The sequence below is a fragment of the Spermophilus citellus genome (assembly GCF_964194105.1).
Source record: "Spermophilus citellus genome assembly, chromosome: 18".
Classification (NCBI taxonomy): domain Eukaryota; kingdom Metazoa; phylum Chordata; class Mammalia; order Rodentia; family Sciuridae; genus Spermophilus; species Spermophilus citellus.
In genome coordinates, this window is record NC_138200.1 from 42,114,282 (window position 1) to 42,141,459 (window position 27,178).

At 46.0% G+C, this 27,178-nt stretch overlaps 1 protein-coding gene across 1 annotated transcript; it reads right to left on the reverse strand.

Moving 5' to 3' along the window:
• Positions 1-460: 460 nt before the first annotated feature.
• On the reverse strand, positions 461-26,392 carry LOC308637878 (carboxylesterase 1D-like; the record flags this gene model as incomplete). The annotated part of the gene is made up of 10 exons (XM_081274724.1): positions 461-632; positions 898-970; positions 2,063-2,194; positions 5,850-5,997; positions 6,237-6,317; positions 7,335-7,475; positions 10,804-10,842; positions 10,957-11,032; positions 12,599-12,803; positions 26,380-26,392. The coding sequence occupies 10 exons, from the start codon at positions 26,390-26,392 to the stop codon at positions 461-463; spliced, it is 1,080 nt and encodes a 359-aa protein (XP_081130850.1).
• Between the last annotated feature and the right edge of the window lie 786 nt (positions 26,393-27,178).

Genomic DNA, 27,178 nt, shown 5'->3' on the forward strand with positions numbered 1-27,178 from the left:
CTGCACCCCTAGAGAAAGGCCTTCCAGTCTGGTTTACAAGCTGCCCCCCGTCTTTCTCATGAGCACCCGAGAGACATCCTTGGAGATGAGTCTGTGGGTTTGAGCTACCCTGTGGATCTATGGTTCCCCAGGATTTTATATTCCCACATTAGCCCACATTTGGCCTTTAGCACTGTACTAAACTCTTGATAGTGATTCTTCTTACATGTATGATGACATCTCTCTGAGAGAATGGACTCAGCTATAGTTTAAGACACAGACTCTGATTTGGTCTCCAAATGAACATTCATTCTGCAAATCAAGGCCACAAGTATAAAAACTTCCCCTCCGGGACTATCCCCACCTATACCACACAATTCTCCAGCTTCCACAATAAGATGTCTCCAAGGTCTACAAAAACCTCATGTACAACACCCCGTTGGGGCGACTCTGGTCGCCTGAGGCTGGCTCGGCCTCCCATTCACAATTCCACGTGTTCTCTCTGAGGAGGCTTCTTGGCTCTGAGCTTAGTCCACAAAGCCATCTCCTTCTCTTTCAGCCCCTGGGCTGCCTGGGTGTTGGCTCCAATCTTCAGGTACCCTTCCTTCTGGTCATACTCTGGCCAATGGGGCAGCCCCTCCCCATTTGGGTTCCTAGGATCAAAATCAAACAGAAATTGCACAGAGCTGCTAGTGGTCCCAACAATATTCTGAGACTTGCCTGGAGCTTCTGCCAAGAGGCACATGCACCTCCAGAGACAGGGGCTCTCCATCTCCTGGAGAAGCCTGTGCACTAACAGTCACCATGCTGTGGTCACAGGGTCAGTCAAACTTTAGAAGCCCCTCTTTCCCAACAGGTAGGCCCCACCATTTGCCGGCCCAGCCACCCACCCTGCTCCCGCTTTGCCACCAGCCTCACCCATGGCGAGCAAAGTTGGCCCAGAATTTCATCACCATCCTGCTGAGGTTGGTCTCCTCTTCTGAGGTGCCCCCTGTTGGGGCAGAAGGAAAAAAATGCTTTGCTACTCAAAGAGGGCTGTGTGGGCCAGCAGCACCACCTGGGAGTTTGTAGGACAGGCAGCTTCTAAGAAGAGGGGAGGGAAAGGGAAGGTATTAGGGAATGAGATTAAACGAATGATGTTATGTGCACACACAAAAATGGCTAATGAATCCCACCATAATGTATGATTATAATGAGAAAAAAGAAAGGAAGGGAAGGAGGGGCCGGACTCTTGGCCCTAACTCTGTGCCTCCTAGACAATGTGCATTTCAAGAAAACCCTGTCCTTTGGTGTGCACTTTCAGCTTGAGAACAGCTGGTCTAGTAATTGGCCACGGCATGCAGTCCACTAGGATGCTGACTGCCTTTGTCTTCTGTGCCTACCTGCCGCTCATTCCCCACTCAGGCTCCAAAGGCCACATAAGTAGCTTCCTCTACTTTGAGGGATTGCTGGCTCTTGGGTTTTTGAAACACAGCCACATTTTCACGGAGTCTGAGGAAGATCAGACTGCAATGACACTAAGGAGCTACCCAACTGGGAGGCACCCAGAGGTGCAGGTGTGTCCTGAACGGTCATAAAGTGGCTCAAAAGTCATGTGCAACTGCTGAGAGTTCATTAATTTAAGACACTTATGGAAAGTTTTGAAAAAGTATATTATCAAACATAGATGGTATGCAAATTTAGATATATTAGAAGACTGACTGACAAGACACATAATGACACTGGATTCAAGTTGAGCACAATTGTGACCTTAGTTCCCTCCCCCCACATCCTAATATACTTCTTTGAATGAAAAATCAAGAGCGGCATTCTTGACCTGGAACAGTGCCCTGCAGGTGGCCCACCACTTCTCCTATTGATATCACAGTTCAGGATTCCGAGAGTGACTCTGGCTCAGGGCACATGGATGTGCCTCCTCCTTGCACAGTAGAGAGGCTGGGAACTGCTCCATGTAGCTCAGGCCCATTACACTGAGTCAGAAGCTAAGCCTGGGACAGCAGGAGAACTTGCTCAAGGCCACCAAAGCAAGACTGGAACCCAGACCTCCTGACTGCAAGCTCACAGCCAAGCACAGAGCTGTTACCTTTTAAAATTGAGGCCCCAGAGACTGAGTAGAGTTCATCCCCATGGTCTCCTATCACCGTCTTGGGTCTCATGTCTGATACGAAGTTCGGGTGATACTGAAACTCATACATGTAGGTGGGGGCTCCAGCATCTGAGAAGACACAGATTTTTGCACAGTTCACATCACCAGCTGGATGGTCTCAAGGTCTCTGGCTGTGCAGGAAGCCCCTGGCTATCGGCATGGGAGAGAGACAGTTTGGGGAAAGCACAGTCACTTGCCTAAAAGCTGGTTGAGGAGGAAATGGGACTTGGGCCAGATATTTCTGCATGCTTTGAAGTCTTTGTATTTTTAACTTTGCTTTTCTACTAAAGAATTTGGTTTGTTGTTTTACATAATGGAAGTACACAATGTATCAACTAAAGACGCTGGGTGTGTTCATTGAAAATACACTAGAGCTCATTCATTTCAAGCATAACCTACAACCTGGTAGGTGTCTTCTATTCAGCCCAGTTTTGAGCATTTCCAGGGCTGTTCTCAGCCATTCAGACAAGAGTGAAGCAAATCCAAGCTGCTTGTCTAAAAATGAGGATATTTAAATGAACATATATGTAGAGATGGAACAATCTGTTTCTTGTATCTCAGGAATACTGCATCCAAGAAAGTCATCTTTCAGAAATGAGGAAGAAATAACAACTTTCCCAGACAAAAGCTTATGAAATCAATTACCTCTGGACACACCCTATAGGTTTTGTGAAAGAGAGGTATTTAAGTGAAACAAAGACACTAATAAAATAAAACATGTTAAAGTACAAAAGTCAATGATATAAATAAAACTACAACTGAAATAAATTTTCATGACAAATTCAAACATAAAATTCATGCATGAATTCTGATATCAAAATAATGCATGAGGATATAGTACAGAATTTTTATATGTGATTAAAGTTATTAATAGACTGGTATAAGTGTAAAATGTTATAAGTACGCTTTATGGTAACAACATAGCAAAAATCTTTAATAGAAGCACAAAACAAAAATAGAAAGAATTCAAAGCAAACATGACAGAAAACCATCAAAGCACAAAGGAAGACATCAAAAGGGGAAGAAAGAAAAAGGTATTTTTAAAACAACCAGAAAACAACTGTCAAAATGGCATCAGTAAATACCTGGCTATTAGTAATTGTCTTGAATATAAATGGTTTAAATCCTCCAACAAAAAGGACAGTGACCAGATTAGAAAACAAGAGCCACATATATAGGTTTCCCACAGGAGACTCATCTTGATTTTAAAGATGTATGTAGCCTGAAGGTGAAGGGATGGAAATAGATATTGTATACAAATGAAAACCAAGAGAACAGAGGCAGCTCTCATTATATCAGAAAACAGAATTTAAATTAAATAACTAAAAAAGAGACATCCTACTAGGAGAGGCAGATATGAAACAGTCTGTTCAATGATGACATGATCTTACCCCATAGATTTTCCTGCAAGATGGTTAGAACTAGCAAACATATATGGTAGAATTGCAGGATACAAAATCAACATGCAAAATTCTCTATACACTCACACTGAACTGTCCAAAAAAAAAAAACAAGAAAAGAAATCAAGAAAACAACCCATGGATAGTAGTTATAACAAGGTAAAACCCATGAGAATAAATTTAACTGAAGTGTTGTTTCCGGGACACTAAAATCTATAAGACACTGATGAAAGAAACTGAAGATGACACAAACGCAAAAAAAGATACCCAATGATCACAGTTTGGAAGAAGTAATATTGTCAAAATATCCATGCTGATCAAAGTGATCTACTGGTTCAGTGAAATCACCATCAAACCAACATCATTCTTCAGAGAGATAGGGAAAAATTGTAAAATTCACATAAAACAAACAAAAAACTGGATCAACGTAATCATGATTGGAAAGAAAAAAAGCTGGAGATGTAACCCCCGTCTTCTTCAAAGTACACTGAAAGCTGTGGTAGTTAAAATAACACACTATTGGAAGAAAAGAATCAACACATCCATCAATGAACACACTAGAGAGCCCAGATGTGACCCAGGCATGTGAAGTCAACTGATTTTTGACAAAGATGCTAAGAATACAAAATGGGAAAAGACAGTCTCTTGGATAAAGAATATTAAGAAACTGGATTTTTGACCTGAAGAAATAGGAAATTGAAACTCATATCACACCATAAACAAAAATTACTAAAGAAAATGGATGAAAGACTTAGAAGTAACATGAGAATTCAAAGACTGATAGAAGAAAACAGAGGCAAAAAAAAAAAAATTGCCCACTAGTCTGGGCAATGACTCTGGATTTGATTCCCAAATTGAGGATAACCCAGTGAAAACTGAAAATGAGATTTCATCAAACTGTAAGCTCCTTCAAGCAAGGAAAACAAGGAACAGTGTGCAAAAACAACCTGCAAACCGGGAGAAAAGGTTTGCAAGCCATAATGCATTAAAGAGTTAAATATAAGCTCTGCAGGCCTTTGGACAACAGCAATGAAACAAAAAAGCCAAATTAAAAGTGGGCAAGGGCCCTGCATAAATGTTTCTGAAAAGAAATCGTATTAATGGACAACAGGTAGATGAGAACGTGCTCAATGTCACTAATCACTGGGAAAACACAAACTATAGCTACAATGAGGTATCACCCACCCAGTCCAAATGATTTTTATCAAAAAGAATGGAAAAGGAAAAAGGGTGATCTGGCACCGTGGGGCACATGTGTGATCCCAACAGCTCAGGAGGCTGAGGCTGGAGGATCATAAGTTCAAAGCCATCATCGGCAACTTAGCAAGGTCCTGTCTGGAAACAAAAAGGGCTGGGGATGTAGTTCAGTGGTGGAGTACCCCTGGGCTCAATTCCAGGTACCAAAATAAAAGGGAAAAATATTAACCAAGATGAAAAGAAAAGGGAACACTTTAATACAGTTGGTACAGATGTCAAACAAGATTGGAGTTGTTGAAAAACTAAAAACAGAATTACCATGTAATCCAGCAACCCCACTTCTGAGTATCTACCCAAAAGATTTGAAAGTAGTTTGTGGGAGAGATCTCTTCAACCCCATGTTCACTGTACAACTACTCACAAGAGCCAAATCATGAAATTAACTATGTCCATCAACAGATGAAAAGATAAAGAAAATGCGGTAGAGAAACACAATGGAATTCTATTTAGTTTTTAAAAAGAAAAGAATGATACCATTTTAGATAACGTGTTGAAATGGGGACCAACATGCTGAGAGAGATAAGGCTCAGAAAGACAAGTACCACATGTGACAACTTATAGCTCAAATAGAAGTCATAGAAGAAAGAATAAAATTTTGGTAACAGGCAAGAGATGAGGAGTAAAGAAGGGTGATGTTAAAAGAGTACAAAATACCAGTTGGGGAAATGTTGGTCTTCTCTTTTGATGTTGTTCTACTGGACAGTGTGGTAAACACAGTTGATATAGAGTGTTTTGCACTGAATAGTTACAGAAAGGAAATGTCAAGTGTTCTCCCTGCAAAAAGTGCCAAGTATTTCAGGAGATGGGTCTGTTAACCAGTTTGATGGAATTATTGAACAGTGTATTCATAAATCATAACCACACTGCACTCCATAAGTTTATGCAAAAATTGTTTGTCAATTTGTGATTTTACAAAGTTCTATGAATGTGTTCCCTCTCCTTCTCTGTCTCCCCTCACTAAACATCTTATTGTACTGTATGTGCTCACCCTCCACTTTCTTTGCCCATAAGTGACTGGATATTGGGAGGTGGCAGTGTCCCTCTCCTATGCAACCTCTGTGACTTACCTCTGTGACCACGGGCCACAGTCACAGATGGGATACAAAAAAACACATCTCCAACCAACTCCAGATAGAGGTCTTTGATTTTGACAGGGTCGTCTGTTCCTCTAAAATTCTTCTCAGTAGCCATTTGAGTCAGTTCGTCTTGGACCTCCTAAAATGCATCAAGAAAGAGATCCCCCACCTGGAGAGCCATGCAGAAGGCTCCTTGGATGTGAACCTCCTGGGCCCTATGCAAATCCCTCCTGGGGTGGCGGGGAGGGAAAGGCAGACAGATGGGGATGGAACACAGGTGTTAGGTTTTCTTCTGCCATTGAGTTGGTCTGGTACTCAGGGCAAGGCCAGCTGTTCTTTGTTTCTCAATCAATTCCCATAACTCTTTCGACTCCTTGCCAGAAGAGAGCCAGTCTTCTGCAGGAGTGATGTGGCCGTCTTCTGGTCCAGCTTGCCTTCAGAGATGGGAAATCCCATCATCTATTAAAAAAGGGGTTAAGCATTTCTGAATCATCAGGAATTAACAAGAAGAACCAAGCAAGCCAATGCCTGTGAAGGTTCTCTTGGGGTCTTGATGTGCAGGTGCATTCATTAATTTGAAAAAAAATATCAAGTAAATGGACTTGTATTCAGAAACTCAAGGCATAAAAAGGGATGACTTGAACATATAAATACCAGGCTAGGGGGCACCATGGTCATTCGGTCACTGAGGGAAATTGAATCCAGGGTAGTGCTAAAGCAGAGAGCTCAGAACAAGAGAGCACAGGCCATTACCCCACACTCTCCAATGTCTCGGGGAAGTCGAAATCCATCACGATGAATTTTTTCCTTTGGCATAACCTCTGATCCTTCTGAAGTGAGAACTGCAGAACTCCCACCCTGTGAAGATCCTGTTCAACCTCTGCACTCTAACTAACTTTTGCCCGGCTTTTTTAGCCTAAAGCCATGGACGAGGATGACACTAGGACCTCTTGAAGCACCTACATGAGAAATCTCAATGCTTTCCAGTCAAAATTGGATCTTCTCCAGCCCAAACCTGGCTTTTTGGAGCCAATGTAACTAACATATAAGCAACTTCCTCTGACTCTTTCCAGAGAAGTGCCTTGGAGCACCCATGGGAACCCCTAGGACCTGTGAGTCCAAGCCCAAGGAAGAAGTTGCTGTGCCCAGATCTAGCTCTCCTGCTTCTTCTCCTCTAGACCTCATCTGTCTGCACGATTATGGTTTCTGCAGTCCCTCCCATCCTGAACATGTCAGTATTTGTAATTAGGAAGACAATTAATGAGTGCTTGGGGAGAAGGGTTCGCAGGTACCAGTCAAGAGAGCTGTACCATCCCAGAAATATTTACAAAGAAATGTCCAGTGTCCACTCAGACCAGTGGTGAAGTTTCCCAGACTCAGAGTGGGCCTTGGAGAAAAGAGACATTCTGGGTCCAGACGTCAGAGGGATGATGGGGGAGGAGGAGGAGTCTGTGTAAGAGGTCTGTACATTCTCACCGTGGGCAAAATCCAGCCAAACTCTTGCTTGTTGATTCCCACAATATAGGGGACAGTGTTGAACGTCTTATCAGCCAGAATCTCCTCTGGTGTCTTGGGCAGCACGACACCATCTATTACAGTGGGTATCATGGGAGTGCTCTGGGGAAAGAGAGCAGAGCAGTCAACACGCCAGCACCACAGACTTCCATGACTCTGGGCAGGGCCACAAAACTCAGAAGGAAGCTAAGTCTGTCACACAGTGAGGAGAGAATTTTAACCAGGAAGCTAGGGATGGCAACGTGATGGAGGTCGGGGAATGGGAAATATATCACCCAAAGTATATATTATATGTAAATAATTATAATATCCATCTCAATTTTAAATGCACACACAGGCACTCGATTCTCACTGTCGTAGTCGTGTTTGTCAGATCGCAGTGAGTGCTGAATTAGCAAATAGCTGGGCCATTGGTCCAAAGGGAAGTCCAGAATCAAGGCCCTGTGAGACTCTCGTCTCCATGTGGGTTGCTCTTTAGACATGTCATATGATATAGATCTCTTACAAAGAATTCGTTACATGCAGTATCCGTTTATAATAAAACACCAGCTGGGACTCACTCAACATTTTCTCAACCTTGGGTAACATCACTGCAGATTTCTACAGCTCCTGCCTTACAACACTGCTGTCCACTCTGCTTTTTAAACATGGAGCTGCTCCTCCATCTTTCCCATGGTTGTGTATCCACAAAGATGTTGCATGACAGCTTTCCAGACTGACCTCACTTACAGACAGGCAAATCTCCACTTCTTCTTTGGATGGACTGTATCTTGATTCATTAATATTGAATTCATGGCCAAGAGCACCGTACACACCCTGAACAAAGCTTACTATCACATGTATTTTCTCTTCAAGACACAGCACAGCCTCTCATGCTTAGGGAAACTAGACAGCACTTCTTCACTATGCCTTAGAGTCATTATAAACAGAGAAATCACCAACAAAAGCAAATACTGCAAAAGAAGCAGTGCTATATAGACCACAAGAAGGATACTTGTTAGCAAGAGAGATGAAGCAAGACACTGAGTATTTCCTTTTGTGAGCTCAGATGGGAATATGGACCTCACAGAAACTCAACTCCTTGCTGCTTTGCATTTAATGTTGCAAATGACCACAAATGCATCAAGGTATCCCTGGTGCATACAAAAATGTGTTAGCAAAGAAGTGAATTCACAAATACTAAAACTGTAACTGAGGAGTATCTATTGCATCTGTATTTAAACTTGAGCTCTTTTAGACAAACGATTAGTTTTGAGGAAGTATCGAGCTCACCACTCGAGGTGCCTACATTGAGACTTGACTCCCTATTTGGGGGAGTAATAGATCAAGACAAGGGCCAGAACTGCTCCTATGAGCTGACAGTAGAGGGCTTGGTTTGGGTGCCTTAGCAAGGCTGTGAGGCTCTTAGAGGCCTGCCCAGGGGCCAGCAGGAGGAGCAGCTCCTCTGAAGGAAGAGTCTGCAGGGCACCTGGATCAGGTGTTTGGCATCTGCATGGGCTTTTGTTATGAAAGCTCTTGGCAGTAGAAATAGCATAAGCAAGGGACAGAGGTGAGCAGGACTAATTCCAGCAATGTCACAGAGGCCTGGGCTTGAAGGAGGGCCTTAGAGCAGGAACAAGAGAGAGACTCAGAGGATAGAGCACACTTTCTGCACAATCCCTGGCACATCCCTGGCACTCAGATATGAAGAACTAATTCAATGGGGCTGCTGAGGCCCATGTGTTGAGGCTTAATCTGCAGCATGTGGTAGTAGTGGGAGGGGCGGAGACTTGAAGATATGGGGCCTAGTGGGAGGTCTTCAGGTCACTGGGCACAGGCCCTCATCATATAGAAATTCCCAAGTCTCTCCCTCTCCTCCTCCCTCCCTCCTTCTCTCTATCCATCTCTGTACCCCAGAGCCCCAGATAGAAATGAGTAGTTTTGCTCTTCTCCCAGTCCTGGGGTGATATGCTGCCATAGGTCAAAGAAACAGGTTCACCAATCATGGAATAAATCCTCTAGAAATGTTAGCTCAATTGACCTTCTCCTCTTTATAACTTGATCATCTCACATATCCATTATAGTACCAGAAAGCTGCTTAATACCGGAAGCAACGGGGTGTGGGGGTCAAGGACTCCGGGCTTCCTTCTCCTCTTCTTCCTTGACTCCTCACACACCATATATCAGCAAGTTCTGTCATCTTTTAATTCAGAAAGTTCTGAACGGCAGACTTCTTGCCCCTCCACTGGTCTGAGCTACAAGGATCCCTTGCTGTGCAGCTACAGAGCACTGGGCTCCCAGAGCTGTCCCTGCCCCTGCCCTGCCCCTTCCCCTACTGACTATTCCACACTCTGTTCAACGCCCTCTGAGCACCTCCCATATCCCACAGAATTACAGTCCAAGTCCTCCCAGTGACAACCCCACCCCCACCTCAGGACACCCCAGCCTCCACCCTGCATCCCCATTCAGCCTCCACACAGGGCCTCCTGCATCAGGATCTTTGCCTTTGCTGTTCCCTCTGCCAGAAACCCTCCTCCTCCAGTCCTCTTGACAGCTCGCTTCCTTCCCCCCCAGAGATCCACCCCAAGGTCACTGCCCATCAGGCCACCCCTTGATCCTAATGCTTACATTTGAACCATTGGCTGACTTGGTCCCCATTTCCCAATATTTTTTTCTCTCTTGACTCTGACCATCAGCCAGCACAATACATGGTTTCTTTACTTTTCTATTACAATCTCCCTCCATCAGAAGGCAGGGAATCTTGTCCGAGTCACTGCCGTATCCCTGTTGCTAAACCATCTCCTACAACAGAGTAAGTGCTTCTTAACACTTTAATGAATGTCTGAGTAGATAGATCTCATTTCATCCACATAAGATCAAGAAACGTCAGAGGATCCCCAGGGAGGGAGCAGAGGACAGGATTGCAAGATGGCACTAAGCTAAGGTCTCCAGACCCTGGCAACTGTGGAGAGGTGGGAGAGGAAGAGGAAGCAGATGGGAGGATACTTTTGGAGTTTCCTGGATCCTAGGAGGAGGGTGGTGTCCTAAGGCCTGAGATCCCAGGCTCCCCTTCTGCACAGCTAATTTGCCCTGTGGCCTCCTAGAACATCTGTCCTCCTTAATGAAGGATTCTGAGCCCCTAATCCATTTATCTAGCCTCCTGAGGGTGTTCTAGAGCACACTTATCCCACAGGGAATGTAAATGAGAAGAGGGTAGCTCATCCTGGGAGATATATAATTTGTGACTGGGAGCACCGCACTGAGAGCCATGGCAGTGAGTTCCAATCCTGCCTCCTGACCTCTCAGCTATGTTACCCTGGCTAGTTACTTCTGCTCTCTGGGCCTCAGCAATATGAGTCCACAAAGGAGACTCCATTCATCCATAGCATAACAGAGATTAAATGTATTAATAAGATTTGAAACCTGTAATTAAGAAACCAACGGTCCTTACCTCTCTGGGGTCTCCAAGCATATCCAGAGTAAAAAAATTCTGTGAAGACAAAGGCAGAGGATGTGAGTGAGAAGCTTCCTGGTATAAAAGCTGATCCTTTGAGCTGTTCCCCAGAGCTACCAGGTTCTCCCAATGGGAGGCAGAGGACCCTACACAGACCCCACTGGGTATGAGCCCAGAGTAGAGTCGTAGGGTGGAGGAGGGGCAGGCAGCAGCCAGGGAAGGAGACCTGGGGCCCAGGGTGCCAGGAAGACACAATTATGAAGTAGCAGAGTGGAGCCAGAAAACATGTCTTCCAGTTGTTCTCTCTTAGGAGTTGTTCCCAGATTTCCAAGCACAGCAGGAATATGACTCAAAAACTAGAATGCAAATGTTAAAAGCGGGACAAAAGTTCCACTTCACTAGTATTTAGATAAATGCAACATAAAGACCCAAATGATAGGTATTATTGTTTGATTGTTGTATTACTGTTTTGTTTACCTGATTGCCCAAAAGCTTTCTTTCAATAACCTCAAGCATTGCTAAGGGTCTGCTGCATGGAGGTTTTCATCCCTTGTTGGCAGGTATATTCACAGAATATTTCTTGAGGGAAATTTAACAAAAAGCACACACTCTTTGACTCACAAATTCCATTTCTTGGAACTTACCCTAAAATATCCATAAACGGGTATCATGATTTAGCTACATGATGTTCCTCAGAGTGTCCATGATGATGTCAAAAACATCAAAACCAACTTAATGAACTCAAGTGAGACATGGAGGAAATCAATTGCATCTCAATACCAAATTCAATGCAGCTATTCAATGCCAGGTTGGGATATTTAAAGGCACAGGACAAAGTTGATGATACACTGATCCATGAGTAAGGTGGTCATTCCAACTACCCGTATGTACCATCCAATTTCAAGGCAGGAGGGCTGCAACAGGATCTCCAAAGTCAACAGCAGTTCCTCCTGGATCGTGGGACCACATGTGATTTTCATTTTCTCACCTAGGCTTCTCTGTATCTCCTATCATATTTGCAATATGTATGAATGGCACTCGCAATCAGAAATTTAAAAACTGAATATTAATTTTTTAAAGAAAGGACTGGAAAGAAGGCAGCCAAAGTGGGATTCTGGACATTCCAGAAATACCCAATGAGGAAAAGATGAAAGTCGGAAATGACACCTGTAGGTGTCTGAGGGGCTCTAGGGTGATCGTGAGGACATCTGGTATCTTTGGGCTTGTACCCCACTGGCCAGGGTTCCTGGGCCCAACAACCTTTGCTTTGCCTATGACTATATCTAGACACACGTGGGCGGTGAGAACTCACCAAGGTGACCCTCCAATGCACAGAGACACACACCTTCACCCACCCCACTCCCAGCTCACCAAGGTTCAATAAAAAAAAGTTAAGATCACTACTTCTTATCTCTCTCACCTGCTCAACAGCTCTTTCTCCAAAATACTAATCACCAAGCATGTTCTAACACAGCATGACATAATTCATTGTTTACCTTCAGTGTTTTTCGTTATCTCATGCACTCTCCCTGCAAGACTGGAAGCTCCATAGAGCCAGGATCTTTCTTTGGCTTACCGATGGATTCTAAGAACCAAGGGCAAGCTGGGCAAAGATTAAATGCTCAAGAACTAGTGTTGAATAAAAGACTCTAGGTCCCTGAGAGGTCCGGACTGTTTCAGGCTCTACAGTGTTCTAGAAGATTCCAGAAGAAAGCAAAACCAAGCCCAGGAAGGCCTGCACCCCCTCCTGCAGCACCGAGGGACAAACCCCCTGGGACAGGCCACCACTTACATAGGAGGGTAGGAGGTGGTGTTCTTCACAGAGCTCCAGGGCTCTGCCGGCTGCGGTGGAGCAAACCTCAGGGACCCAAGAGGGGGCTTGGCAAAGGGGACGCCCAGGAAGATGGCCACGGGCTGCGCAGATCCTTCCAGGCTGACATACTTCCCCAGGACTTTGCCATGCACCGTGTCCACCACGGGGGGCGAGGACGGGTGTCCTGCTGGACATAGGGAGCAATGAGGACATTAGAGGGGAAAGACCAGACCTGGTTGGTTGGCCACATTCTAGGCATGTGACAGCTGGAGCCCAGGAGGAGGGGATGAAACTCCGAAATGAGCAGGTGTTTGTCAGGGAGGGCCTTGAATGCCAGGCTAACGGATTGGGTTTTATTTAGTGGACAAAAAGCAGCAAGAACAATTCTGGAGTAAAGGACACAAAATTCTTCTAGAATATTCTGCTAGTTCTTATCAGGGCCACATATAAGGAAAGATTGAGCATCAGGCTCCTGTCTTCTCCACTTTCTCTATTCTTATGGAGGAGACCTGTGCTCCTCATCTCCCTGTGACTTGACTTCCTCACCTGACCTGGTTCCACCTGCTGTGGAACCAGAGTGCACTAACCTGATCTTCCTTCCTGAGGCAGGTGGATTTCAGACACCCCACCATGGCCACCCTGAAGTCCTCTCTTGTCTGTCCTCAATAATCTCAGTTTCTAAGGGCACCCTTCACAGGACATGGTTACTATCCTCCTGTCCCCCAACATGCTCCTCTTTGGATACAGACAATATGTCTACAATCCCCGCAAAGTTTGTGGCCAGAAAAGAAAAGAATAACCCAGACTTGTTGTAACAGAAGCAGAATTAATGGCCTTGTAAAGTCTTTATGGGAAATCAATTTCCAAGACAGTATCCATATCTCACAATTGGGCCATTTTTGTTCTTGTGGCTAAGCATTATCAACAGGACCAGAGTGAAATCAGTGAGGACATGGACATTTAGTTCCCAACTTATGATATTTTGACTTATGATTCTTTTACATTTAAGATCATGAGTTTATCAGAACATAATCCCTTCCCCAGAAGTGAAAGAGCATCTTAGAGTAGTAGCCCAAACCACTGGAAACTGTTATGGAAACCACATTACAAAACTACGTCTGTGCCTCACGTTATTGACAGCTGACCCCATGCTTCTTTCACTAATTACTAGAGAGCTGTCTCTTCCCTCGGGAAGCTTGACCACGGAAATGTCCATGAATGCAGCAGTGCACGTTGCTTTTTTCTTGGTGCATTCTAAGAATTCTACACTGAAGATAGATCCTTTTTTTATAATTAGGAGAAAATGTTGATGGAGATATAAATGAGGAATTTGTGGGAGGACTTGGTCGTTAACCAGATGTGAGTGTTTGTACAGAAAAGAAGATTGAAGAGCAGGTGTGTGAACATGGCTCTGTGTTAGGCAGGGTCACTGGGGACGTCAGTGAGATGTCCTGGCAAGAGGCCACAAGACCAGGGCACCTCCAGACTGGAAGGAGGTAGGTGAGTGGCGGAGGATCATCCCCCTGAAGGCGAGAGTGCACACCATGGATGTGTGTGACTCACTGCAGGGACCAGGGTGAGAGGAGAGCAGGAGCTGAGGTGAAGCACAGAGGCAGCTTCAGCTGAGATTGGGAGCACCCACCCAGAGAGGTGGCAGGAGGAGGGTGGAGTGTCAGGAGCCCAGGGAGGAGGGACTGGATGGTTGCTTCAAGGAAGTGAAGGAGGGTGAAGTCTGGGCAGAAATCGCTGTGTGTGATCTGTCACCTCAATGATGACCTTCAACCCAGATATAGTGGCTACACGCCAGATTACCCAGGATGGAAAGTTACTTTCTATGCAGTGTGCAGATATTGAGCACTTACTGTGTTCCAGATGTACATTCCAGTTCCTTTACATTATTCTCCCCCCCCACCACAAAAAAAAAATAAGTCTTGCTGGTAAGTGTTCATACGCCCGCTAAACAGATGTGCAAAAGAGGCCTCTGTGAACTTTCTAAAGATGGAAATAGGTAATTCCAGCATAAAGGAATATTCTATCACAAATTCAGTTCCTTTCTTCCTCTGCCTTACACTCAGTCCCAGGCCAGAAAAATAAAATCCAGACATACCTGGGCTGTCAGAGCACTGGTGTCCAGAGCCCTGGCCTTGGATTCAGGAGCCAGAGATAGACCAGTGCATGATTTTTCAGGTGATTTTGGGAGAGTACAATGCCCTCTGAATCTCAGTTTCTTTGGCACTGTTGTAGTTCAGTGAAATCCCTCATTGAACTTCTGTATTAACCATGGGTTTATTTTCTGTACCTGATGCCTCTAATGAGAGGCCTTGCTCATCTTAGAGGAACTGTCACTCTAAGTTTCCAACCAATCCAGTCCCCACATCTCAATCACCTCCTATATCTCGTACCGTGGGCTAGAATCCACCTTCCCAAATCACCACGAGCCAGGTTCCAGATAACTAGAGATAGCCCCTGTGTCCCCAAATCCCCCAAAGAACCCCAAGAAGCCAACCCTGCCTCATCTCTTCTTACCAGGGAAATCACAACAAAGGCCTCACCTGCAGCCCCCGCTGCCCTCTGCCTCCTGACTGAGCTCAGTGGTGTGGCCAACCCCCTGGGAACTAAGAGTGACAAACTATCTTGGCAATAGTCAAGAGCTCCTGGTCTGATTTTTACCCTATGTCCAGTTTCCTCTTAACACTGCATTTCAAACCATCCCCTCTATTTATCAATCCTTTTTCTGTACGTCTTCTAGACCAGGCACCATCCTAAGTGCTTTAGAAAGAACTATCCATTTTATCCTCACTACAGCCTGAAAAGGTGGGGACAATTTCATCCCTATTTTAGAGACAGGGTAACCCAGGCACAGCTAAGTTAAGTACCTAGCCCAAGGACACCCAGTTGAAAGTGCTGAGCTGGGATTCAGACCCTGACTCCATCCCTGAGTTGACATTTTTAATACTGTGTGAAGGCATGCGTCACAATCTATCCAGCCGTGGACCAATAATCAAGACAAAGGTTCTCTCCATTCCTCATGTGTGAGGCCTGAGGTTGGCCATTGCCTCCCCGTGCCTAATGTCTGCAGCTGGCTGGCCCAGGCTGGCTGGGCTCAGCTGCTCCAAGTCTAATTCCAAGTCCAGAGTGTGAGCACCACTGCGGGACGGGAACTACCATGCCTTTTCCCAAGTGCACCTCCACCCACCTCCATGCAGGAAAGGGATTTCCAACTGTGGCCCCTGGTATCTGTATTTCAGAAGGACTCACCCCAAGTTGTGCAAGCAGATGAAAAGGCTAACACCAAAGTATAAAGCCACATCGTGGAAGGACAGCTCTGGGGCCAAGGAGGTCTCTGTGAGGTTTGGAGGCAATGCACTTAAGACCTGCCCTAATCCCACCTACCCAGCCCAATTGCAAAGTCTAAAATGACAAAAAAAAAAAAAAAAAAAAAAAACCACTAGGGCATCCATTGAGACCTCCCAGCCACTCCCACTTGGAGTTGGCCCTATCTTATCTAACACTCCCTACCCAAACCTCAGATTACACAGAGCAACAAATTTGTCCAATAATCTCTCACGGGAGAATTTCTCCCTTATAGACTTCTAACCTCAGGGTACTATGAGATTCCCATGGTCAGACACAGCAGGCAGAGATCTTCAGACAGGGCAAAGATCTGGTCTGAGGTCTTCAGAACAAGCTGGGACATTTTAGAGCAACACAGAGAGCAACTCACAGCCCCAGATTTGCTCAGCTGGGAAATCAGCACAGATCCCTTGGCTTTGCTAGGCTTATATTTCCTAGAGTTCTAGGCTTTCAACTTTAGAAGTGGTCCAACACTTTATCCAATCTCTTTCTGATGCCTAAATTAGCTTACAATATTTCTGCCAATATTTCTTCCCAGCCTCCTGTCACACAAAACCAAGACCAGGGAATTCACTACCTTTCAGAGCAGGGATTTGGGGCAGAATGTTCTGATAGTAAATCCATCCATTTACTTGTTTTTTCACTCTTCTAACGTTTACTAAGATGCCTGGCCCTTGCCTACGTATTGTAGATACAAAGATGAATGAACACATGGTTCATCTTCTGGCCAGGTAACAGGCAAGACAGATGTGGGGCAGGGAAGGGGAGCAATCATTGCAACACATGGGAAAACACTGAATTAGGAGGATACAAAAGGCTTTGAGTGCACCTGGGAACGTTGTTTAGAAATTGCTGGGGACACAAGGAACATGCTCAAGGCCTCTTTCTTGGATCACTGAGCGCCCAATGTTAGGGATTTATGTAAATGCACTGGGGTACAGCTGGCTAAGGAATCGCTCCATATTCCATCTCTATGTGTTGACACACATGGAAAGACGTCAGAATACATTGTGAAGGGAGAAAGCACACGTTATAAAACTGAAGGCTGCTTCAGAGCCCGTTTGCCAGTTTCTCCTACAGTGAGACAGACTTCCCACGTGGCACCGGGATTGCACTCCTAGGTGGGTACCCAAGAAAACTGAAAACATGGGCTAAAATTACCGTTCAGCAGTTTTGAGTATGCTGAAACGCCATGCAAACATCACCGCTCTCCAATCCTAGAACATTTTCATGGCTCCAAAAGGAAACCTCTTCACATTCGCACTCATTCCCTGTCTCCTCATTCCCTCTTCCCTGCCCCCAAGTGATCATGAATCTACTTTTGTATCTGTGGATTTTGCCTACTCTGGAAATTTCATATAAATAGAATCATGCAACCTGTGGCTTTTTGTGCCTGGCATCTTTGATTGCACCTGCTGTTGGATGCTTCATGTACACAGTAGCATGCAGTTCTGTTATTGTTGAATATTTGTTTGTTTGTTTGCAGTGCTAGGAGTGGAACCCAGGGCCTCATGCATGACAGCCCATGTGTTCTCTTGGTGAAATAGCATTCCCTGGTGAGGATCGACTAGCTTTTATTTTTTCAATGTAGTTTAATAAAATAAGATTTTTAAGTCCAGTTATGTATAAAGTGATCCCATTTTAGAAATAATATACATCTTTATTTGCATAGGAATAAAGCTAGAAGATTGACTTCTAATTGGTATTACAAATAGCAATTTCTTGGCTGTGATATTGAGTGTTCACTTGCTAGTATTTTCCACTTACATTTGTTCACACATTCATTCTTGAGCGCTTACTGTGAGGCACGCACTGGGCTCAGGGAACTGTGCATGTTGACACTCAGGATAACCCTGGAGGTGGGTACTCATAGCTCCTGATGTAACTGAGGTCTACTTTATGCTTTGAGTACAAACTTGCTGCTCAGCATCAGGTGGCTTATCTTAAAACTCCTTTCCCTCTTCTCCTCCCTAACAGCAGGAAGACAAGATGAACCATTTTCCCATGTCAGGCCAAGCTATCTTGCCCTTCACTGCCCACAAGAATAAAAACTCCAAACCTGGGAACTCAAGAACAACAGCTGGATCTATCTACTGATAATATTTGGATGCCAGCCCTTGTGTGACTCTTTTGAAGACCCTGTGTTCCCTAGCCAGTGAGATTCACATGCTTTGAGACCCACATCTGCTGCATTCTCCTTTGCTAGCAAATCAATAACACTTCATTTTCTTTTCTCTCAAAACCTTTTTCTTGTTATTAGATGGGCTCTGGGGACAAGAATGGAGGGTCCAGTGTCACTCAGTGTGGTTGAGGAGGTAGGGCAAGGTCACACATCACAAAGAGAACCGCTGAGGGCTGGACGGAACCTGTGTGCTGACCAGCCCTTGCTCTTAACCATTCTGCTGTGGTGCCAAACATTTTTGACCAATCAATGTTGTGGGGCATCAAGAACCCATTTGCCTGGCCTGTGGGAGATCCGGGGTAGCCTTTCTCTCCAGGGATCTTCTACATGTTGACGCCTTTGAAGTACTCAGAACTTCCTGCTGATCCCTCTGGATCCTCCTGGCTGCTGGGGAGGATGGGCAGTGGCTGATTGTGCAGCTGTCCTGAAGGTGGCAGGTGGCTGGAAGCAAGAGTTTCAGGGTCCAGAGAGGAGGCAGAGGCTGGAGGGAGAGGTACTTGCAGACCACTCAGACTCCACAATCTCCCTTCCCAGGTGGAGACTTCCTGTTGCCAAAGCAGTGCCCAGCCAGAAATAACTGAGTGGCCCAGTTGCCCTGGTATTTGGCCAATGGCATAGGAGCGGCATCAGGCGGGGTTGGGTCGGGTCAGCTCAGCGAGGAGGCAAGGTTTGGAGGCCCTCAGGGACTAGGAAGGTACACACTCTGATTTGTACTTGGGTGACAGCTTCTCCCTGATCTATAGCAGTGTCCTGGATGTCACGTAAGCAAGAAACCCATTCCTATCATGTCTGAGCCCCTGCACAGCTTTGGGACAGATGCAGGAAGGTTGTCAATAATTTGTAATCTGTGACACAGGGACTTTGCCAATTGGGTCTCTATTTCTTCCCCAAGCAGGTGTGCGCTCACTCACCCAGCCCTGAGCGTGGCCTTCAGAACCAGAGTGTATAGTAGCCACTGTCAATGGTTGGCCATTCCCCTTGGGCCTCACAGCACAGCTCAGTGGCCTCAGGTGACTTCCAACGACTGCCACCTGCCAGGAGCTACTTCCTGCTTGAAGGATTTCCTGAAGTGGAGCAAGGCCATTCTATGCACGGCAGGCCAGCGACACCAGGGCCCCAGGACCCTCCCACCCCTGGAGTAGCTGTCAGTCAACAGCTGAATGGACTTGGTGTCCAAATAACCCAGCGCCCTCGCCTGTTAGATGGACTAACTTTCAAAACCAAATTCTCCCCACCCCCTGCCAGTTTTCTCCCAGTCTTGAGCTCCAAGGAGCCACAGTGAGAAGTGGCCACATAAGGACCCCTCGTGGGCAGCTGTCTCAGCTACCTCACAGTCTCACCCCTCGCTATTTCCTGCATCTCCCCAAATTTTGAATTCCTAGTCTTGGGTCTGCTTCCAAATGACCCATGTCCATGTCGTGAGTTGAGTGGTGTACTGTAAGGGACAGGATTTCATTAGTGAAACTCTAACCTTCAGAATGAGAGAGTCATGGGAAATGACCCTGAATGAAGCCATTAAGGTGAACCCTGATCTAACATGTGTGGTGTCCTCATACGAAGAGGTAATTTCCTAATTGTCCTAATTTGGACACACAGACAGACACTAAGGGAATTACCCACAGGGGGCCAAGGGGCGGCAACAAGGGGGGACAGGCTTCTTCGAGCCACAGAAGAAAGCTTCAGAGAAAGCCGCCCTGCCCACACCTGTCAGTGTCCAGAACCCAGAGAAAATAAACTTGTTTAAGTCATCCACTTAAGTCACCCAGCCTGTGAGGACTATTGCAGCAGCCAAAGCAGACTGCAGCAGGTCCCGACCTGACTCTTTCCTTCTTGCTCACAGGAAGCTCAGGTCCACAGGTGGGTCCAGGTGCCTGAGTTCACAAGGCAACTAACATGAAAGTCTGCACAAGCGCTCAGGCCTTTCGCTTCTTCCCTACGGCGGCCATAACCGCTCCTTGTGTTTAAGACATCAGGGAAGTGTTAAACTAACAGCCTCACCACAAGGCAAAACACTTGGATTTTGTACAGAGTGGCCTTATCAGTTCATTAGCCCAGGATAAGGAGGGCAGGGTTGAAAGGTGATGAAAGGCCAGTGCAGGACCTGGGCAGAGGTCTTCTGTTTTCCCAAGGTGGCTTGGCAAGCCTACCCTTGCCCAGGCAAGAACAATATTGACATAAGAGGCACCGCGTAACCAACAGCCAGAAAGCACCAACCAGCCCTGAATACGCTCATGGGTTCCTGTCCAAGACCACAGGCCCGGCTGAAGCAGCTCCTGGAGACGGAGATTCAAAAAGAGGGTCTCGTTCTGCTCCTGTAGCCGAAGGTGGGGGAGGACTTCTGCAGGGGGTGAGGGCTTTGTGACATTAGGATGTGTCCCTAGAAGTGACTGAGGTTGACTTGTATTGGGGTTCCTCTCTTGTTTTTATCTGGGGAAGAAACCCAGGTCATAAAAATACCCTACAACACCGTCCACATGGGGTGATCTGATTGGTCTTCCTAAGTAAACAACAAGGCTGTTTCCAGTTACCAAGCACAACACACACACACACACACACACACACACACACACACACTCCACACTTCAACACACACACTACACACACACTACATACAAACACCTCACATACAACACACACACACCACACACACACTACATATACACCCCACATATACAACACACCCACACATTACACAACACACACCCCACATACAACACACAAACTACGCACACATACACACATGCACCCCCTACACACATGCATATACACCACACACACAACACATATGCACACACACTACACACATGCACACACACTACACACACAACACATGTGCAGACACACACTACACACACATAGAAAACACACAAAACACATACACTATACACACACACTACACACACATACAACACACAGAACACATACTAAAAAGCACTTGGGTCTGCACACACACACACACACACACACACACACACACACTTACCATCATCTTACCTTTCTTTCTAGCTCAATGGACTTTGAAACCTGGCAAACCCCTTGACCCTCAGCCTGTGAAGATCACATGGTACTTTCTTAGCCAAACATGAGAGGAAGGAATGGATTATGCCCAATCTCCTGTTGAATCCCAGCTGCTTGTGATAGCGGCTCATTTGCAAACAGAGGCAGCCTCTCCCAGCCTTGCCCCCCTGGCCACAGCCTCTGGTGCCGGCTCATGATGACTCTGCTGAAATGACGCTGGAGTCTCCCAAGCCTCACGCCAGAGCTCACAGTCTCTCCGCAGGCCTGATTTCCCTGTGTCACTTGGGCTACAGCTGACTCACCCTTTGTGTGGAAGTCGCAGGTGGCCAGGTCGTTGCTTTCCCTTTGGGGGATCTCTGAGGTTTCCCTCGCGGAGCTCTCTGATCAGGAGAGTAAAACCCTAGGAATGGGCCTGAAGTCCTGAGTAGCCAGCAGAACAAATGAATCCCCAAACCACTCACATTCACTCCTCAACTCAACAGATATATGAACGCACACGTCAGAGCAGGCAAGCCACGTCCTACGGGGCCCTTCACCATCTTTCTGTTAAAGATGGGGTCAGTGAGGTGGAGACCATTGTACTGGGAAACCAGAAGACAGGGAACCCACCAACTGACACTTGAGGACCCTTTGTAAGCAGGAGCTTAGAGGAGGGTGTCTCTGCATGAGCTGCTCTCTCATATGCCTTCCACCGCGGCTCAAGCTCTGTGACTCCAGAATCCTTGGCCTCTTCCCAGCAGCCTAGACACAGGCCATGTTTCTGGAAACTCTGTTATTCTCATCCTAATGTCACAGGGTTTGGTTGTTCTTGCCATTGTTCAAGTTGCCAAAATCAAAATGCAGTCATTGGTGCCAATAACAAAAGTAAATGAAATAAATAAGCCTGGGAGGTTAGTTACAGAGGAAAGGATCTCACACAAGTATGCCTGACAACCAGGGGTGACAAAAGATCTCCCGGGACCATAAGATGCACAAAGGCCACCACCACCGCATGCAAAGAATCTGCTACAGGATGCCAGCCTGCTACTGTCTGTCCAGCCCTGCACTGTGACACCTTGCCATTGGCCCTTGAAACCTCTGTTACTAACGCTGTGGCCAAAGATCATTGCTTTGAAATAGCTTGTGCAATCCTCCTCGTTGGGCCTTTGACTCTCCCCTTCACCAGCCTTCAATATGCCCTGCTCTCCACTAGGTGCTGGCTCCCCACTGCGCTGCTCCCACTGAACCCAGGTAGGCATCAGGATCCCTTTAAAAATCTCTGTGTTCTTCAATTAAAGTTTGACTCCATATCAGCATACTATCTGCATTATTAGGAGTAAGTTTTACAAAATAGATTAGCACTTCTTACTTTAACACACTCATTCAAAAAGAGATTTTTGTATGGAGTCCTAGGCAGAAGATCTTTATAACTTGTGACTAATTAAAGATAAGCGTGAGAAATGTGTCACTATTTTGTAATTAAAGAAATAGCAAAAATAAAAAGTAAATGGGTAATTCTAACTAATAACACATCTGCTTTACAAACATGTACACCCAAAAATGAGTCACTCAATGTGGAAATTGCACTGTTGATGGCTAATGGTGATTTAGCAATATAAAGATAACGACAACTTTGATTACTATTGTGGCCCCTGTTAGATAACAAGCCTGGCTTTATCGAGGGTCCTCACCACTGCAGTCATTTCCTAGAGGTTTGGGGAACTTCTTCCTGTTGCCATGCAGATCATCAGGTGGAAATTGTATGGCATTTACATCTCCCAATGCTCTTGATGCTGCATTGTGACAAGAGGGTCAGACTCCCTGGGCTCAATCTGGGGTAGGGATTCAGGATAAAGAGAGAAATACACTGATCAAAGGAAACACCCATGAGCCATCAAGATACAAAAGCACTCAGGAGCAACTGTAACAACTGTCACTCCTGAGCAACATGCTCGGCTCGCCCCCGTGTAAAACGAGGAAATGTGAAAAGGCAAAGAGAACTGGCTTGCAACATGCAGCTCACCCTGGCTGGCCCTCTCGTCCAGCCCCTCATTACTGCCCCTTTATAAATATTGGAGCCCCAACCCAAGGTGGGTCTGCTCACTTCAAGGGAGCCCACACTGTCCTTGAGTGTGTACCTACTTCCTAGGCAAAGCTCTGTCTATGCCTTTGACTGGCATGTGCTGAAATTCTTTTCTGTCACATATGCCAAGGAGACCCCTGGTCCTGGCTCAAATCCCCGCTTCTCTCTGGGAACTCCTCGGACCCTTCTTCAAAGAAATCTCTTCTCCCATGACGAATCCAGTACTAAGGCTGACTGAGTCAGAGTGTCTGAAAGCAATTTTGGATTCCAGGTGCCTCCCAGAGAGGAGAGCTATGTCCCATGGACATAAATGGCACAAGCTCCTGGCATTCTGGCCGTCCACAGGAGGCCATCCCTCTAGGACTGCTGAGAAAGAAGGTATGAGAGTGAGTCAGCTACAGTAGCCAATGGACCCAAAGTTCAATGGCTTATTTTGCTAGAGCGCTGTTCTGGTCAACGATGTGGTGCCCTCCACGTGGTCACCTATGGATCTTGACCAGGGTGCCGGCAGGCTTTCTGTAGATGGTAGATGGTGAATATGGAGGTTGTGTGGGCCAGGCAGTTACTTTGGCCACCACCCAGCTCTGCTGCTGAAGGGACAGCAGCCCTAGATGTTACACAAGCACACAGCAGGGCTGGGTTCCAATACAACTTGTTTCTATAAACAGACACTGGGACAGATTTGGCCTTGGGCTGTAGTGTGCTGACCCCAGGCTGGACTCTGGTGGCTTTCACTTGTTGTTTCCTCTGTTGTCATGAGTGGTGGCTACAGTCAGCTGGAGGCGGAGGAGCATGGAGGAGTGACCACAGGGCTCCAGGGTCCAGCCTGGAGAGGCGCTCCTGCCTGCCAGGCACATTCCCTGGTAGGGACTCAGTCACCTGATCAGTCCAAAGGAGCCTGGGAAAGGAGGTAGTTTGCATGTGGCCCAAGAAATCGGGACAGATTTAGTGAATTCCCAGGAATCCCTGCCACAAATAACATACATTAAATCATGAACTTTATATTAGGAATTGTTTTTCTAATACACCACAAAAGAAATGCATATCCCTTATATTAATAATTTAGTCTGTGCACCATCATTAAAGACCCCACCAAACTCCAAGAATAAATACACTGCACTTTTGTGTTTGTTTGAATCAAATCATGAGAGCCTGACCGCAAAACCAGTCCTTGTTTGCTAGGGATATTCTGTAAAGGTTTTCTTTAGCCTTTTAATCAGAAAGAAAGAAAAGGAAATTCAGAAAGAAATGTAAAAAAAAAATTGATGCAGAAAATTAAGATTGAACTATAGCCCAGAAAGTGTTCTGCAAAAAAAATCAAGCCATAGATGATATTATAAACACCTGAGTAAATAGTGACCTCAAAACAGAAAGATGTTTTTTGTGCTTTCATCCTTTGATAATTCTTTGTTTTTATATGTATTAAGCTCAAAATAATCAGTGATGTCTGTGAGGGTCCTGGGTATTGAGAGATGGGCAGGATCTGGAGAAGAAGAGAAGAAAGGACATTAGCACTGGTGCCAGGCAGGCTTGGGTGCTCCCTGGGGGATCCAGTTCAACTGGAAAGTTGGAAAGAATTTGAACACACTGCATGCCCAGACGATGGGAAATCACTGAACGGCATTAATCCAGGAAACTACTAAGTAAAAAGGGTGTATCTGAAAGTAGAGTCTGACGGAAGCAGGTGAGCCATTTGGAGGCACCATCAGAGTGATTAAGAGAAACACAAGACACTCAATGGGAGGGGAAGATAGGCCCTCCTTTCAAACAGTTAAGTACTCTGCGTGGGAAAGCTTGGCTTTTGGGGCTTGCATAAGATTCAACAAGAATAGATACATGCCCTTCTCCAAAAGCTGGGATGCACAAAGGTTTACCCCAGTCCCAGGTACTATTGCCACTGGCCCTATTTTCACTCTGGCAGGTCACGGGTGTGATGGAATCTCTCTAAGGCTTCCTGGGATGATTGACAGGTAGGGGAGAATCTCGGCTCTTGTCAGAATCTCTGATTGGTTGTCTGTTCTTACTTTTTCTTCTATGGACACAGGCCATGAGCACTTCAGTGTAGGTGGAGGTTAGGATGGGTCACTACACTGACCCCTTTCATCCTATCAATCATGGGAGCCTCCAATGGATCTCCAAGCAGTTCACATACAAAATGTCTTTGTGTGTGTTTGTGTGTGTGTGTGTGTGTGTGTGTGTGTGTGAGAGAGAGAGAGAGAGAGAGAAGAGGGGATCAGGGTGGAGGAAGAGGATGAGAGATGGGGTCTCTCTATGTTGCCAAGGTTGGCCTTGATCTTCTGGGCTTAAGATGTCCTCCTGCCCCAGTCTCCCAAAGAGCCAGGACTGCAGCCTGCACCACTGGACTCAGTTAAAATGTCACATCAACAAACCACTAGCAGACCCAGCAAGGCATGCGAATTCAACCTAGTCTGTAGCCACTGAATCAGCAAGAGTATGGGGTGACTTGGGAAAATCTCTCCTAACACTCAAAAGGGGCATCTCCTCTTCCTTAGTTACTTGTATTAGCCATGTTGGTTTTTTTTTTTTTTCCCTCTGTTCTGACACTTTGACATCTAAACCCCTGGCATATTCCTAGAGACAGGCAATCCCTTACCTACGCGCCTTCCCTTCCTACTAACTACTCCAGAACCTACAACCCAACCAAATCCTGTTCATACTCTTATCCTTTGGACCACCAACTGATTGCCCACCTGGCTGCCGCAGTCTGGCTGGGCACAAAAATAACCAAGCCGCCAGGAGACACTTGTAGGTTCAAACAGGAACTCCTTTATTGCCCGAACTCCACCAGGACTCCAGGCGCACTTCCCAGGAAGTCTCTCACCCTCCACCGGGCTCCGCAGGAAACCCCGGGAACCCACGAGAAGAGAACTCCACTGGGAACTCCAAAGTAGCGGGCGCTGGAGGCAGCAGCCGCCCTATTCCCACAGCCGCCCTATTGCGGGACAGCAGGGTCCATATACAACTCAATACAGAGCCTGTTTCCATCCAGCATCATCTTAATGGCTCCCCTCTCAACCATTACTTCTGGCAAAATGCCAGGGGCCATTCCGACTACTGAGGCTCTCAACACCCGGCTCTAGGACCAGGCGCCGGCTGGAACAGCTCTTGTGTCCCAGAGCCTACCGTGGTTCCTCATACTGACCATCCTGACCCTGCTTACCCCACTTACCCTCCCCTCCCTCACAACAGAGCCTCTGGATGACAGCGCCCCCTGTGTGATGAGTAACCCCAGTGCTTCCTCACGCGGCCCCTCCCCACCGCACAGAGTGCCCCGCGATGTGGGACCTGTGAGTAGCAAACTCCCGCAGTCATCTCCTGAGCCGATGGCCTTGGCCTTGTCATACCTAAAAGAAATAATCAAACCTACATTTCAAAACACTGTTGAGAGGAATTATTCTGAATGAGCCCAGTGAGATATTAGATGTTCCCCTCAATGAAGGTGACAATAGCAAATAATCGAAATATTCTGAATGACCATCAAAAGAAAATGGAAAAATAATTTATTGAACATTCATACTTTGGAATGTAATGTAGTTGTCAAAAAAGGAGAGAAATATTATTTTAAAATGTTCATGCTTTATAGAGAACAATTTACTATTTCCTGTGAATAAAAGGGAATCTGGCAATTTCTCTTCTCTGCTCAATTTTTTTTTTTTTTTACAAAAAGGTGATAAATTAAAATTCTTAAAGGGAGAAGTCAACATGGACAAGTAGATGAGGAGACAAGAGCATTGGAAACTGGAAGATTGACCGGGCAACAAGAACCACTTTTAGAGGAGAGAGTGGAAATCAATAAGTATGAAGGGCGGACCTCGAGCAAATACCAGTGTATAAAATGGAGATGGCAAAGGACTCTCCAAATTGAGTTTCAAAAGGAAGGAATTTCCTGACGCTCAAGGACATGACTGAAGTAATAATGGCT